The sequence below is a fragment of the Suricata suricatta genome, chromosome 11 (assembly GCF_006229205.1).
Source record: "Suricata suricatta isolate VVHF042 chromosome 11, meerkat_22Aug2017_6uvM2_HiC, whole genome shotgun sequence".
Classification (NCBI taxonomy): domain Eukaryota; kingdom Metazoa; phylum Chordata; class Mammalia; order Carnivora; family Herpestidae; genus Suricata; species Suricata suricatta.
In genome coordinates, this window is record NC_043710.1 from 55,597,942 (window position 1) to 55,611,852 (window position 13,911).

Genomic DNA, 13,911 nt, shown 5'->3' on the forward strand with positions numbered 1-13,911 from the left:
TTCTTAGCATATAAACTGATATAACTGGATGTCCTCATCTGCTCACTTTTCCCAGCTGACCTTACCAGCATGGTGAAGTACAAAAGGTGAAAGCTACATAGCCAGTCAGAACTGGGTTCAAATCCTGGTTCCACCGATTAATAAGCATATGATCTTAGTCAAGCCCCTTATCTTCCTTGGGCCTCAGCTGTTACATTTATAACATTTAACTAATTACATTTTTACCTTGCAGGATTAGAGACATTTGGAAAACTCTCAGCATATGACCACTCACTAATAAGAACAATAAAACTGAGAAGGTTTTACTAAGTATCAGGAACTCATTTATTCTCCCCCAAGGTAGGTACTATTTTATAAATAAAGAAACTGAAGCACAGAGAAATTAAGTCATTCACCCAAGGTCACATTACCTTGTAAGGGGTAGAACTGGTATTTGAATCCCAAGAGTGTGGCTTTAGAGTCCATGCTCTTAATATTGTTGAAATATGGCTCTTAATAATGGTAGCTGACTAAAACTAGGTTCAAGGACCACGCTGTCAGCACCTCCATCCTGGGGAGGTTCTTAGAACAAGATGCTGGTGTTGTGTACTGCTTAAAAATGCTAAGGGCTTGGTTAATAAGCCAGAGCCAACAGAAGGTGTAACATCACACAAAGGGGGAAATCACTTGCACGTGGTAGGCTGTACAGTGTGACTACTGAGATACAACTGGAAAGACTGGACTTGAACTTCTGCACTAAGCAGATGGTCCAACAAAATGATATGGCTTCTAAGGATTTAAATTCCAAAGGACAATAATGTGGCATTCTGTGAGATTCCCTCTAACATATACATGTATTCCCTGCATCATAAGTGCCATGGGTTCACTTGTTAAAAAAAAGAAAAGGATTGGGAATTGTCAACAGGATGTGAGGTAATTTTCACAACCAGACAGATATTCACAGAATAGAGTTCATACCTCCTTTATGCCAAACTTTGAAGACCAGAGTTTGCTGTGGATCCAAAAGAAGCTCTTTTGATAGCCTATTAAGAAAAACAACCACCATAAATTAACTGTATAGGAAGCTTCTGCAGTATGAAACTTAGACTTGAAGAGTATCTTATAGTTTGCAAAGCACTTTCCTAACATTTTCATGGTCATCTTCTAGGATGTATTTTTATCTTCACAGTTAAAATGAGGGATGGAAGTTCAGAGAAGTAACTTGCCAAGACTTGAAATCAGGCTCCCCCGATGCAGTACTTTCCTGCCTGACGGTATCTGCCCCGTTCAAACTGTTTCTCAGGATAAGAGGGGTTGTGGAAAGGGAGCTCCTCAAGAGTAATGGATAGTTTTACTGGAGCAGGTAGGGATTCTTTTTATGTGACGTGGAAATGGGAATGGCGAGAAGGGAGGAACAGGGGAAAAAGAACATCTATTGAGTATCTACCCTAGGCCAGTCATGGTGCCTAGTGTTTCATGTACATGTAATCTGCACAAAACCCTAGACATTATTATCCCTCATTTACAGGTGATAAAGATGGGTTCAGAGAGGTCAAGTGATTTGCTCATGGTCACATGAGAGTCTGTGAGTGGCAGGGCTGGAATTTAAACTGTAGTTTGCTTGACTCTAAAGCCAAACTATACAGAGATAAGGCACCAAAATAAGAAAGTGCCCAATTTTCATACAAGATAAAGAAACTGATGTGGAATTCAATGAGTATCTCTAATACATTTTACATGAAGTGACTTATATAGTTTTAAATCACAAAGATTTGGAAATTTTAACACCAGGTACCATTGTTTGAGGAGATCCAGGGAAAAGCAAGAGATTTACTTTCCTTCTCTAGACACCATGGGGGAACTGAAGAGAACCCACTCTAAGACCAGTGAAAGACATTGTGATAAAGTGAAATAAATACTGTGTCAAAAATCTCAAGTCTAGCTCGTGGTCAAAATACATACCTCTGAATTCTAGCTCTACTATTATCACTTTAGTGGCCCTGGAAACTCAGACTTTTTGAGCCCTGGTTTTTTTTACCTGTTAAATGGGATAATTATTTCTACCTACAAGGCTGCTACGAGTATCAAGAGAAACAATTTTGTGATAAAGCAATTGTAAACAGCACCATTATTCATTTTTCTTCTAATATTTCCTCTGCTTTCAACAGACTATGGAACCTCCCAATCCACAGTCTTAACTGTAAAGAGAGGTGATGGGGATGCCTGGGTGGCTCAGTCAGGTAAGCAATTGCCTCTTGATTTTGGCTAAGATCATGATTTCATGGTTTGTGGGTTCCAGCCCTGTGTTGAGGTCTTTGCTGAGAGTGCAGAGCCTGCTTGGGATTCTCTCTCTCCCTCTCTCTCTCTCCCCTTCCCCAGCTTGTGCTCATTTTCTCTCTCTCTCTCACACACACACACAATAAATAAAACTTAAAAAAAAAGATTAATAAAAAATAAAGCAAGGGGATGAAATTAGGAGACTGTTAAATGTCACTACATCAAGTCCATAAAATTAATTTCTGAATGAATAAATCATCTTCACTTAGCTTAGCCCTCTGGCCTCCTGCCTTTTAAGGTAGATTTGATATTTTAGATGAAGTACCTGGCCATTATAGCCAGAATTTCTGTAATTTCCAGCAGCTCACCATAGATAGTACTGAGCTGTCTCTGCAGTTCTAGCTCCTGACTCAGGTCAGCCTCTTAAATTTCAAAACACTGAACATGTGAGCAAGTGCTGAGGCTCAATTAGGTGTGTAAACACCGTGAGAAAATAGGTCAGACACCATGTGGTGTGACTACTGCTGGTGGAAAGAAAGAAACGTTATAAAGGTGATGCCATACAAAGACAACGTAACAGTATTATACTAGAACGCCCACATTTAATGATGATGACACAGGTGACAGAAGAAAAAGGAGGACCTTGCACCGCAGCGTCGGGACTGTATGTCAGCCCCTTACCTCTAAGCCACACTCCAACAGGACTGGCAGAACTCCACCTCGAATTCTTTTGAGTCTTCCAAAAGATCTGACATTTGTCCAGTGCCTGCTATGTACCATGAGGTAATTTTCCTAAATGTCATCTAGTTTGGACTTCACAATAACTCTGTAAAAATTAACCCCACTTTACAGATGAGGAATCTGAGGCTCAGAGATATAATTTGTCCACACAGCCAATAGATGACAGAGATGGGGTGGGTTGCCATGTCTCTCTAGGTGCAAAGCCCAGGCTCTTTCTATTGCACCAGAAATCTTTTTCAAGGATACATAATCCATAGGCTTTCCTGAGATTAAGTTGCTCTGCCTTCTTCACCTAGATAAACTATGTAGATTCCTCAATACTCAGCTGAATTATCTTATTAAGACTTCCCTGAACTTCTATGTTGGCCTAAATAACTCTTTCTGAGATGCACAAGAACTCCTTTTTACTACTTTTACAGCACTTGCCACATTCTATTGTGTATTTTCTCAGATAGACCACGAACACCTCATTAGCAGGGACTGTTTTAACCGTCTTTCATTCTCAGTCCCTAGGACGAAGCGGGGCATCTAAGAGGTCTTCACTGAATAATTTTTTAGTTGTACTGAGCTCAAAAGAGCTCAGAAAGAGTAAAAACCCACTGCAATAAAACCTTTAAAACCATTACTAGCTGTGAATTCATAAGCACCAGGATTTAAAAAGTGCTTGATAAAATCATTTTCCCAGTCTGCTCAATACTGTGTCTCTTGAAACAAAAAGCAGATTCTAGAGGACTGATGGAATATCATAAAATACAAACCTTGACTGCTGTTGAAAATTCCAGATGGGGGAGTCTGTGTTTTCAACCACATGGGTGAAGATAGGAGATGGCTCATCAGCTGTTGCAAACGATACACAGCAACTGGGTATCAGTACTTTCCGCTCTGTCAAGGGGATCCCTGAAATGGAACACAAAAGACTGACTGACTTTAGGGTGCTAGAAAGAATGTGCTGGAAGCCTCACATTATACAGGTATAGGCAGGACCATTCCTAGCCTTCTCCCACCCTCTCCTGGATCTTTGCTTGAGCTATTCCCTATATCTGAAGTGTTTCCACTATCCTTTCTGCTACTCAAGCTGTCCTTTCAAGGCTCAGTTCATAAATATTCCCCAGAGCTTTGTGGGATGATGGAAAATACTGGATTGAGAGAAAAAAGTAGAACTGCCAAAAACCCCAGACTTAAGAGTCAGATGATCAATGATCAGTTCTGCCATATACATTCTGTGTGATTGGTCATGGCCAATCTAGGCCACGGCTTCCTCAAATGGGGCATATGATACTTACACCTCCTAAATTGTTACAAGGATTAAAAATATTATTCTGTAACTGTGATACCTGGGTGGCTCAGTCAGTTAAGCATCCGGCTTCGGCTCAGGTCATGATCTCACAGTTCGTGGGTTTGAGCCCCACGTCAGGCTCTGTGCTGACAGCTAGCTCAGAGCCTGGAGCCTCTCTTTGGATTCTGTGTCGGCCCTCTCTCTCTGACCATCCCCTGCTCTGATCCTCTCTCTCTCAAAAATAAATAAAACATAAAAAAAAATTTTTAATAAAAAAATAAAAATATTATTATGTAACTAACTTATACACTACTTATTATGTGCCTGGTACTGTTCTAAACACTATACATGTATTAGTTAATTTAAACCTTAAAACCTCACAGGTAGGTTTTATTATTATATAGATGAAAAAAACTGGGGTACAGAGAGATTAGCAATTTTCTTTATTGCATCTAGTAGAGTTAAGAAATGTAAAACACTGAGTACTGTGCTGGTGTTAATTCTTACAAGATAAAGTTTCCAATATGGGACATTCAGTCATTTATTCTCTCATAAGACAAAGTAAAATGGTTTTCTTTTTCTCCTTCCTAGGAGAATAACAGCGTATAAGGGTAACTTTGAACAAGGGGACTATCAGGAGGCAACGTGAAGGCTTTAAGGCTCTTCATTTGCATTCAAAACCCAAACACAGAAATGAGAATGTGTATTTTTCACATTTTGCCAGGTTGTGTTCCAGCCCTTATGAGGACCTAGAGCAGAAGTTTTTCTTCAGTCATCTCATCAGTTTACCCAAAAGATCATTTCTGTGTATTTCTCTGTCTACAGAAACTGACAAATGTTGGTAGGGGATGTGAGGTCCACACAAAGAGGATGAATGTCCTGAATTACATTCATTACAAAGTCAACCTTAACAGTTGTGATACGTAGGGAGCAGACTTTTCATATAAGATCTCAATATGCTGTCTAAACTTACTTACCTAAATTGCTATTCAAAGAAATACAGTTGTTTGTTGAGGACACAATTTAAGTTGGAAAATGTAACATTAAAAATTTTTTATATATGAGAAGAAGAAACAACAATGTAAAATGAAGATGGTGGATGATAGTAAATAGTCTATAACTGAGCTAACAAAATAACCACTAGCCACAGTGGCTATTTAACTTTAATGAAAATAAAGAAATGAAAAATTCAGTTTCTTAGTTGCACTGACCACATTTCAAGCGTTCAATTGCCACATGTGGCTACTGGCCATCATACTGGACAGTAAAGATACAGAACATCTCCATCACAGAGTTCTTTTGGAAAATGCTGAATTGAGACTCTATATAATATAGTCTAAATATTCCACAAGATCACTTTCAGCTCTAAAATGCTATGAATCTTAGGATTAGAGATGAAGGAGAGAAAAAAGGAAAGAAGTGTGTCTTATAATTTACACTATCCAGAGGAACAAAAAACTCACCCCATCACCACTACCACAGGGTGCCCACCATGCATGATGTAAAATGGCTGCAGTGAGTTCTGTTTCCTACAACTGAACACTCCCTGACCCAGCTGCTCCCTCTCTTTCTCCCACTTTCCTTAGAAAGTTTCAAGCTTCTCACTGATTTCTTCCAATAAAATGTCATAAATCTTCATAGCGAGGGAGATAATCTGCCTCTCTGTTGGCAGTCCCCACAGCATTCTGTAATAATCTGTGTCTATGTTTCCTTCACTTAACGGAGAGGTCCCTGGATGCACAGAGAGGACCCGCAGCCCTTATTAAAGGTTTGCAGTCTCGCCTCTACCTCTACCTCCAGACAGCTGCCCGGATGGAGAGAGAAGCCGCCTTGTCCTGTTGCAGCATGCACACACCATCATCGGACGACATCTGCCCAGGAAAGCTTGGAGAGATCAGCAGAGAGGGCCAATTATGGCTCTGAGAGGCAGGACCCTAGGTTCCTGTGTCCTCTGCCATTGATTCACCATGGCACGCTGGGCACTTCATTCTGGCTCTCTGGGTATCAGTTTTCTCATCTGGAACATGTACTCCCCAAACACTGCTCACAACAGAACTGTGATTCCAAATGTGTATTAGTACTGCTCAGAACACTCTCATACCACCTACCCCACCCCACCCCTTTTATTTTTGAAGATGGTTTATCTGCTAAAGGCCTTGAAATAAAACTCATGTTTTGATTTTGGAAGAAATTTGTTCCTTAATCTTGAATAGAAATTCTCCTTTTAGCCAAAGAGCAGGTGACAAATTAGCTTGAGAAAGCAGGTCTTTCAGGTTTTTTTGGGTCTCTCCTTGTGGGTGGAAATTCAGGTGGGCCTGTTTACATTTCTGGAAAAGGTCAAGTTCTGAAATACTTTTTTGGAGGCAGCCCAGAAGAAAGGCACAATACCTCCCACAGGTTGGGACACACATCAAGAGCAGTTAAGGGGACTTGAGATGAACCAGTTTTACTGTTTTCACTGGATTTCCTGTGTTTTATGTAAATATATGCATCAAGAAAGATGTAATTTTTCCAAAGAGATTAAAATAACAACCCCTTATATTTGGATAATACCTTATAGTTTATAAACCTTCCTCATATACCAAACTTATCCTCAAACATACCTGAAAATGACAAGATAGGTGCTTCTATCCCCATTTCACAAAAAAGTAGAGAGGTAAAGTGGCTTGCTCATCACACAGCTGGTTAAGTCGCATTTGAAAGACCCAGCCAGGTCTCTGGGCTCCTACTCCAGGGGTTTATCACTGCAATCAATAGTTCTAATTAACTCTATTTGGTTAAGAGCTCCCCCTCTGGCCTGGAATGAATGGATGGAAACTTTCCCCTCAAGTGACGCTCAAATTTGTATATTAACAAAAACGCAGTCCACTTTCATTAAGCTAATGTTCACTGACACTTCCTCTCTGTCACATGTGCCCAGATGAGTCAGGTTTGATTCCTGATCTGGAGGAGACAGACACAAACAAACAAAATAAGAGAAAGACTATACCAAAAGTGCAGGGGGCTTTGGGAACCCAGAGGGGTCCCTAACCCTGACTGGTAGGTTAAAGAAAGCCTCTAAAGGCTGATGACACTATAGATCGTTTTGGTTTCTACTGAGTATAACTTAAATTACCCCAAATAATTTTACCTCTCTGTTCCTTAGTGCCTTATTTGTAAAATGGGGCTAGAGACATGTGTTTGTCTAGTAAAAGAATACAAACCTGAAGAGTACTAAAGCTGATTCATAAAGAATGGGTCTTCAGAGCTTTCTTTAACAAAAGTATGTAAGAAGCCCTTTTAGAGGTGCCTGGGTGGCTCAGTCGGTTGAGCATCCAACTCTTGATTCTGCCTTAGGTCATGATCTGATGGTTGTGGGACTGAGCCCTGCGCTGGGCTCCATGCTCAGGTTAAGATTCTCTCTCCCTCCCAACTTCTGCCCCTCTCCCCCGCTTGCGTGCATGGTCTCTCTCAAATTAAAAAAAAAAAAAGAAAAAAAAAGTCTTATTTTCAGAATGAGGACCACAGAAAGTTCAAAGCTGCTTTATGTTTAAGCTCTACTAAGGCTAATTCAGGGCTCTTTGTGAACCTGCATTTAGCCTTGCATCCAAAATGATTTTCACAAAAGCTTGGCAAATTATAGCTGAATCAGAGAGTGTGGCATGAGTTGCCTTCAGCTCGATGTTTTTAGATGATGAGAGTTGAAGAGAATCTTAGACATGAACGTAAATGACCACCAATTTCCTGGCTGAGGAGAAGGAAATGCATTTGCTCAAAGTTACAAAGCAAGTTAATGGCTTAGCTGGGGCCAGAACCCAGTCCTCTGACTCCCATTACAGAACTCTAGTACATCATCATCTGGAAGGCACATTTCAGAGAGATGATGGGCAGGTCTGTATTCTCAGGACCAAACACAGTGTCTGACTGACACATAAACTTTGTGGGAAGAAAATATGGGTCTGTTACTGAGGGTGGAATCAGGAGACAACAGAGACCTCTGAAAGTCAGATATCCACCCTGATGAGTGCTCTACCCTGAGTAAGCAGAGAGAGACCAAATAACAAGTGATTTACAGATTTGTAATTCATGCCAAAAATGTTGGAGGTGTTAAGTATCATATTCACAAACAAGAGCACATTATTACATTTGCTTAGCTACATTACAAAGATCAGGGGTGCTGGGATACAGGAATAAACACATAGTCCCGTCCCAAAGAACAGACAGACAGTGGAGAGACACATTTATAGACATTTGCAGTGTGGACTGATATATGATATGAAAAAGGAAAACTGTGTGGGAGTAGGGGTGGAGGTATGGGGGAGTTTGGGAAATCTAGAGGGAGGTTTTATGCTAAAAGAGGTAGTCAGTAGGCTTCAAAGTGTTGGTGTCACTTTAGTCTATTCTCGGAGGATGAGGAGTAAGTTTGTTGAAAAGGAGACAAAGAAGGCATTTTAGGAAGAGAACAGAGCATGGTCCAACGGGGCACTGGCAAAAACTGATTTTTTGACTGTAAGAAATGGTGAAAGAGGAGGCTGGAGCGACTGATTAGGCCACATGGGCGGCATTTTGTGTGCTCTGTCACTAAGAGTGTTAACGGATATAAAGCCAACAAACTATTTTAAGTTGAGAGAGGTCATAATTGTTGACAAGACGTATAACCTCAATAGCAGAATGAAAAAGATACTGAAAGAGAATGCTGGAAGTAGCAACCATTAAGAGGGCTATCCCAATAGTCCAAGTTTCTGAGGCCTGAACAAGCAACATGGCACTGAGAATGGAGAAGAGGTGACAGAAATTTTGTGTAAGAGGCTATGATCTTATACCCTGTACTGACACAGTGGAACTTGGTAAGTAATTGTGGGATAAATCTATTAATCCTGCAACTTATCCTTTGTTAAAGTCCCTAAAAGCAACTGTGCTGCAGGAGAGGCAAAGGAGGAAATCGGAGAAGGTATTAAGGAGAAGAGGGCATATGACCAAGGCCTCAAATTCACCTACTTCCTCATTTAACAAATACTGCTGCTTATGTGTCAGATGCAGCTTTAGGGGCCAGGGATTTAGCATAAACAAAATAAAACAAACAAACAAAAATCTCTGTTTCTGTAGGATTCATAATCTTCTAGAAAAGACAGAAAAGAAACAAAATACACCGTTAAAGGCTGTAGACAAAAATAAAGCAGGAAGAAGGGCTAGAAAATGTTGGGGAGGGGCTACAATTTTCAAGGGGTGGTCAGGGAAGGCCTTCTGAGACAAAGTTATTTCAGTGAAGACATGCCAGGAGTTATGAATAGTCCAAGAAGAGGAACATCAGATCCAAAGGCCTTCAGGCAAGAGTCTGTCTATATTCCAGAAAAAGCAAAGGCTGGGGGGCAGCATGGTTGGAACAGGATGAATGTGGCGAAGAGCAGGATACCAGCTGCAACTTGGTAGCTGGGGAAGGGGAGAAAGGAATTCAGGCTAAGAAAGGTGTGTGACCAAAGTCCCAAGGAATGGCTTGCTGTTTGTTGTGACAGGAACATAAAGGAAGCCAAGCACTACTGGAAGAAAATCACAATTGTATCATCCATGATCACTCTAAAATCATGTCAGTTCGTTTCAGTGGAGCCCTTACTGCTGCTCAGCAATTTTCTGATCTATTTCTTCATGATTCCCATAACTCCCTTGCAATGACTAGCCAAAAGAGAATCCAGCCAAAGAGGATCAAGTGCTAACATGATCTCGAAGCAAGCCCAGAACATATACTTTCCTACTTTCATACCTTTGTTTAAGCAGAAATATCTACCTGAAGTTTTATCCCCACCTTTCTGAAATCCTATTTATTCTATAAAGTTCTGATTTCTCAGACATATCTCATCTTTTGATTTCTAAACTAAATTAAAAAATTTTTTTAATTTATTTTTGAGAGAGCGAGCGCACGTGTGTGTGTGCACATGAGCAGGGGAGAGGCAGAGCAGGCTCCAGGCTCTGAGCTGTCAGCATAAAATCCAACATGGGGCTTGAACCCACACACGGTGAGATCATGACCTCAGCTGAAGTTGGACACTGAACTGACTGAGCCACCCAGGTGCGCTCTAAACTTCCTAAACACTGTATGTTATAATGCTCTTTTGGCCTTCAGAACACTTTGCTTTATATGTCATTAATCATTATATATCATTGCCAATCTTAATAGGGTTATCAGCTCTTGGAGGACAGAAACCACATGTCATTTGCTCTGCCCTCTCTGTACTTGGCACTGTACCTGCTGAACTGAACTGCCATTCTTGCGATGTAAGCATAGGCCTGGGCATGCAGTACATACCCATCCTGGACTAGAGGGACTGGTACACACAGCGCAGGCAGGATTAAAGACAAACAGCCACATCACAGGCAGAATGGTATATAGGAAAGAGCATGGGCTTCAGATCCAGACATAGCCAGACTCAAATCCTGGCTTCCCAGAGCTTAATTACCTGTGTAACTCATGTCACTTTATCTTTTTGATCTTTATAAAATGGGTAGGTACTGCAATCTATTCATACCATAACCACACTGTGGTAAGGATTAAATGAGATAATTATTGTGCAGAAATGAGAATAGAACTTGACACAGGGAGATGCTCAATAAATTATGGTCAAATTACCTTGCCAAATCATATTTAAAAATGATTTGACGTGTTGTCTAATAGAAAAGTTGTAAGTATATTTGTACTGCTTTATATTTGTACTTGTATTACTTTTTGCAATATGAGGACCCCCCTAAAATGGAACGTAAAGCATATCTTTGTATTTTAAAGATTTAAATATTATATTTTCAATGCAGTAACAACACTTCTTTAAAAAAATCAGTTTTTTTGTGCTTTCCTTAACTCAGTTTTTATATATTATACTTGTCAAAAATAGGCTGCTTTGGTGGGTCAGTAAAAAAGCAAAAATTATTTTCCAGTTTTGTGATTCAAATGGGATCTCAGTATCTCTTCAAAAAGATTTTTAAGTTTTATTTATTTTTGAGAGAGAGAGAGAGAGAGAGACATCATGAGCAGGGGAGGGTCAGAAGAGAGGGAGACAAAATCTGAAGACAGGCTTCAGGCTCTGAGCTGTCAGCACAGAGCCTGACACGGGGCTCGAGCCCACGAACCGCGAGATCATGACCTGAGCCGAAGCCGGATGCTCAACCAACTGAGCCACCCAGGAACCCCTCAGTATCTCTCATACAGCAAAGCAAGGACTGTACTTGGAGAAGACTTTGTCCTGAGATAAAACATTTCATGGTGATTTCTAGTGTTGACAACATCACAGGTACTGTTAATATTGAAAGCGACTATTGGCTATGTTCACAATTGCAGGAAATGTTAAGTTTTAGTAAGGGGTAATAAAATTCAGATGTGACTATTTTCCTATCCAAGTTCACCAACCCTAACTTATCCTTGGAGCCTTTGGGGGGTTTAGCGATGCAGTATTAAGAACTCTTGGCCCTAGGTGCATAATGATGAGGGCCTGAGTTGACAGCAATGGAAAGGAATAAAGAACCCTAAGAGAAATTTAAGAGATAATGCAACAATTTAATGGATTTGATGGCTTGATAGTGGATAAGGAAACGAGAAGTATCCAAGCTGACAGGTTTTTGGACTGGGGAATTAATGATATGCGATATTAATAAAACTGGCATGGTCCACAAGTTCAGAAAGGCTCTCCTGTTTCTTTAACCTGTAGGCTTGAGAAATATCATAATTATTGACTAAGATGGTTAACACTTCTTGCAGATTCTATCATGATTGGAAAGATCTGTGGAGACAGGACCATTGCTGAGGTGTCAGATACATGTTCTGGGAAGAGTAAGTAGGGCATACCTTTCAAACTCAGATGCATTGCTCTTTCTACCAGGATACAGACTGCAAAAGTTCCATCCAATTCAGCAGGACCCTCCTGGGCTGGGCAGACTTCCCCTGTGGTGGGGTTGGAGGGGGCCTGGGTGGAGGCAGAAGACTTCTGGTGGCCAGGTGATGGAGAGAGCTGGCTCTCTTCATTCCTTCTGGGGAACTGCTCAGACTCACTGTGGCTGCTGCAGTCCACAGAATCCAGTTCATGAGTGGACCCAGAGTGTGGGGAAGGAGAGGAAAGAACCACATGAACTCGCAAGGCAGCTCCTGAGAGGCTGGAAGCATTTCGTCCAAATAGAGGATACACACCTGCAAGAGTATGGAGAAGAATAAGCCCAAGCAAGCAGAAACCAAGAACACTCTCTGCCCTTGGAGGAGATGATTCACTGAGAGTGCTTGTGGTCTTCTCTCCTTTGACAGGCCTACACACCCCAATAAACCAGCAAAACAAAGTGTGCAGTTAGTATTACCTCCTTTCCCCCCAGCACACACACTAGCTCCATTAATGCAAAGTAGTGAGAGCTTGGATTTGAAGCCAAATCAAATGACTACCAGACAGAGCTTGTGGAAGAGATTCGGGTGCTGGCGGGGAGCGGACTTAAATGACCTCTGAAGCTTCTGGAAAGGAATATTTTTTTTTTTTTATTAAAGCAGGAGTGGTCTGTTTCCTCTTCCACATATCCTACTAGCTCTTGTCCTTAGGCCTTCTCCTTAGGAAGCTGTCCTGGTGCGCAATTTAGTTTGTTTAAACAACTAAGTATGTTCTGGCAGTAGCCCTGAAGATCATTTGGAAGTAAAATAGGAGGTGGAGGCAAAGGGGGCAAGAAAGAAAATTAGAGGAATAAGTATTTGTTGAGTGTTTTTCACGTGCTAGAATCTGAGGGGTTAGGTAACCTGCCAAGGTGATTTTTCTGAAAAGCGGCAGATTTAAACCAGGGACCTAACTTACAGACTTCCTGGATATTAAAATGAGATTTAATTATAAAACAGAAGGCACTACAAATTCTTTCAGAATCTTAAAGTTTGCTTCATCAGACTCATTTCAATTCAGGAAAATGGAGTCATCCGATTCATAGAAAGCAGCAAGATGGAACTTTCCCTGTTTTTTTGTTATTAGGTAACCTCTTTTCTTTGATGCAATGTCTGAATTATCATCATTATCACAAGAAGAAAGTAAGGGTGAGAGGAGGGGAATCATCCAGAAACAACATAGCTAAATCCTTATCCTCAAGAAACTTAAGTTACTTGGAAGAATGACTGGATGGATTGACTGACTCATCCAACAAATACATCAAATGCCACACTTTGTACAAAGCTGCTTCACAAGAGGATAAAAGGCTTACACTGAAGGGATGTGGAGAAGCATGAGAGAATGGACAATCTGAAGAATTAAATAGTGCCTTGGGTACCACTCAGTAAAAAGAGGTATTTGTGCTTGAGTTTTGATCCATACATTTTTATGCGGTGTTCCAAACCTACTTTCTTCAGCAGAGTGAAGTTAAAAGCCTGTCTTTACAAACTTTAGTTCAGGTGAGCTTTGCTTACTTCAAAGACTTTTTCTGCTGGCTCTCTGAAGTGACTCTAGGCTTGCCCAGATAAAATAGGACACATGGCATTTAATGAGGTGCTCAGCAGAGCCAGAATTACACCTGCTGGGTCCAGAGAGAACCAGAGAATCTGGAATTATCACCCAGATACTCAGTTCTCCTTATTTAGATTGGGCCACCTGTTCAATAACAGGGTTAGAGAGCAAGGCTAATGGAGCTAAAATAGGGTTGTGACTCAGTTTGTTTAGCTGTAT

The 13,911-nt window shown here is 40.8% G+C and overlaps 1 protein-coding gene and 1 long non-coding RNA gene across 3 annotated transcripts in view; one reads left to right on the forward strand and one right to left on the reverse strand.

Annotated features, from left to right (window-relative positions):
• Nucleotides 1-13,911, reverse strand: part of C2CD3 (C2 domain containing 3 centriole elongation regulator) — a 140,624-nt gene that overhangs the window by 40,603 nt on the left and 86,110 nt on the right. For both annotated transcript variants that reach the window (XM_029956599.1, XM_029956600.1), the window contains 3 exons: nucleotides 12,081-12,419; nucleotides 3,756-3,894; nucleotides 958-1,022 (listed from right to left, as the gene is read on the reverse strand). In XM_029956599.1, the coding sequence (XP_029812459.1) occupies nucleotides 958-1,022; nucleotides 3,756-3,894; nucleotides 12,081-12,419 (543 nt within the window). The remainder of the gene's footprint in view (nucleotides 1-957; nucleotides 1,023-3,755; nucleotides 3,895-12,080; nucleotides 12,420-13,911) is intronic.
• LOC115306279 lies at nucleotides 250-6,451 on the forward strand. Its single transcript, XR_003915288.1, has 4 exons — nucleotides 250-339; nucleotides 1,148-1,342; nucleotides 2,148-2,219; nucleotides 5,999-6,451. It is a non-coding gene; the product is annotated as an uncharacterized LOC115306279 (long non-coding RNA).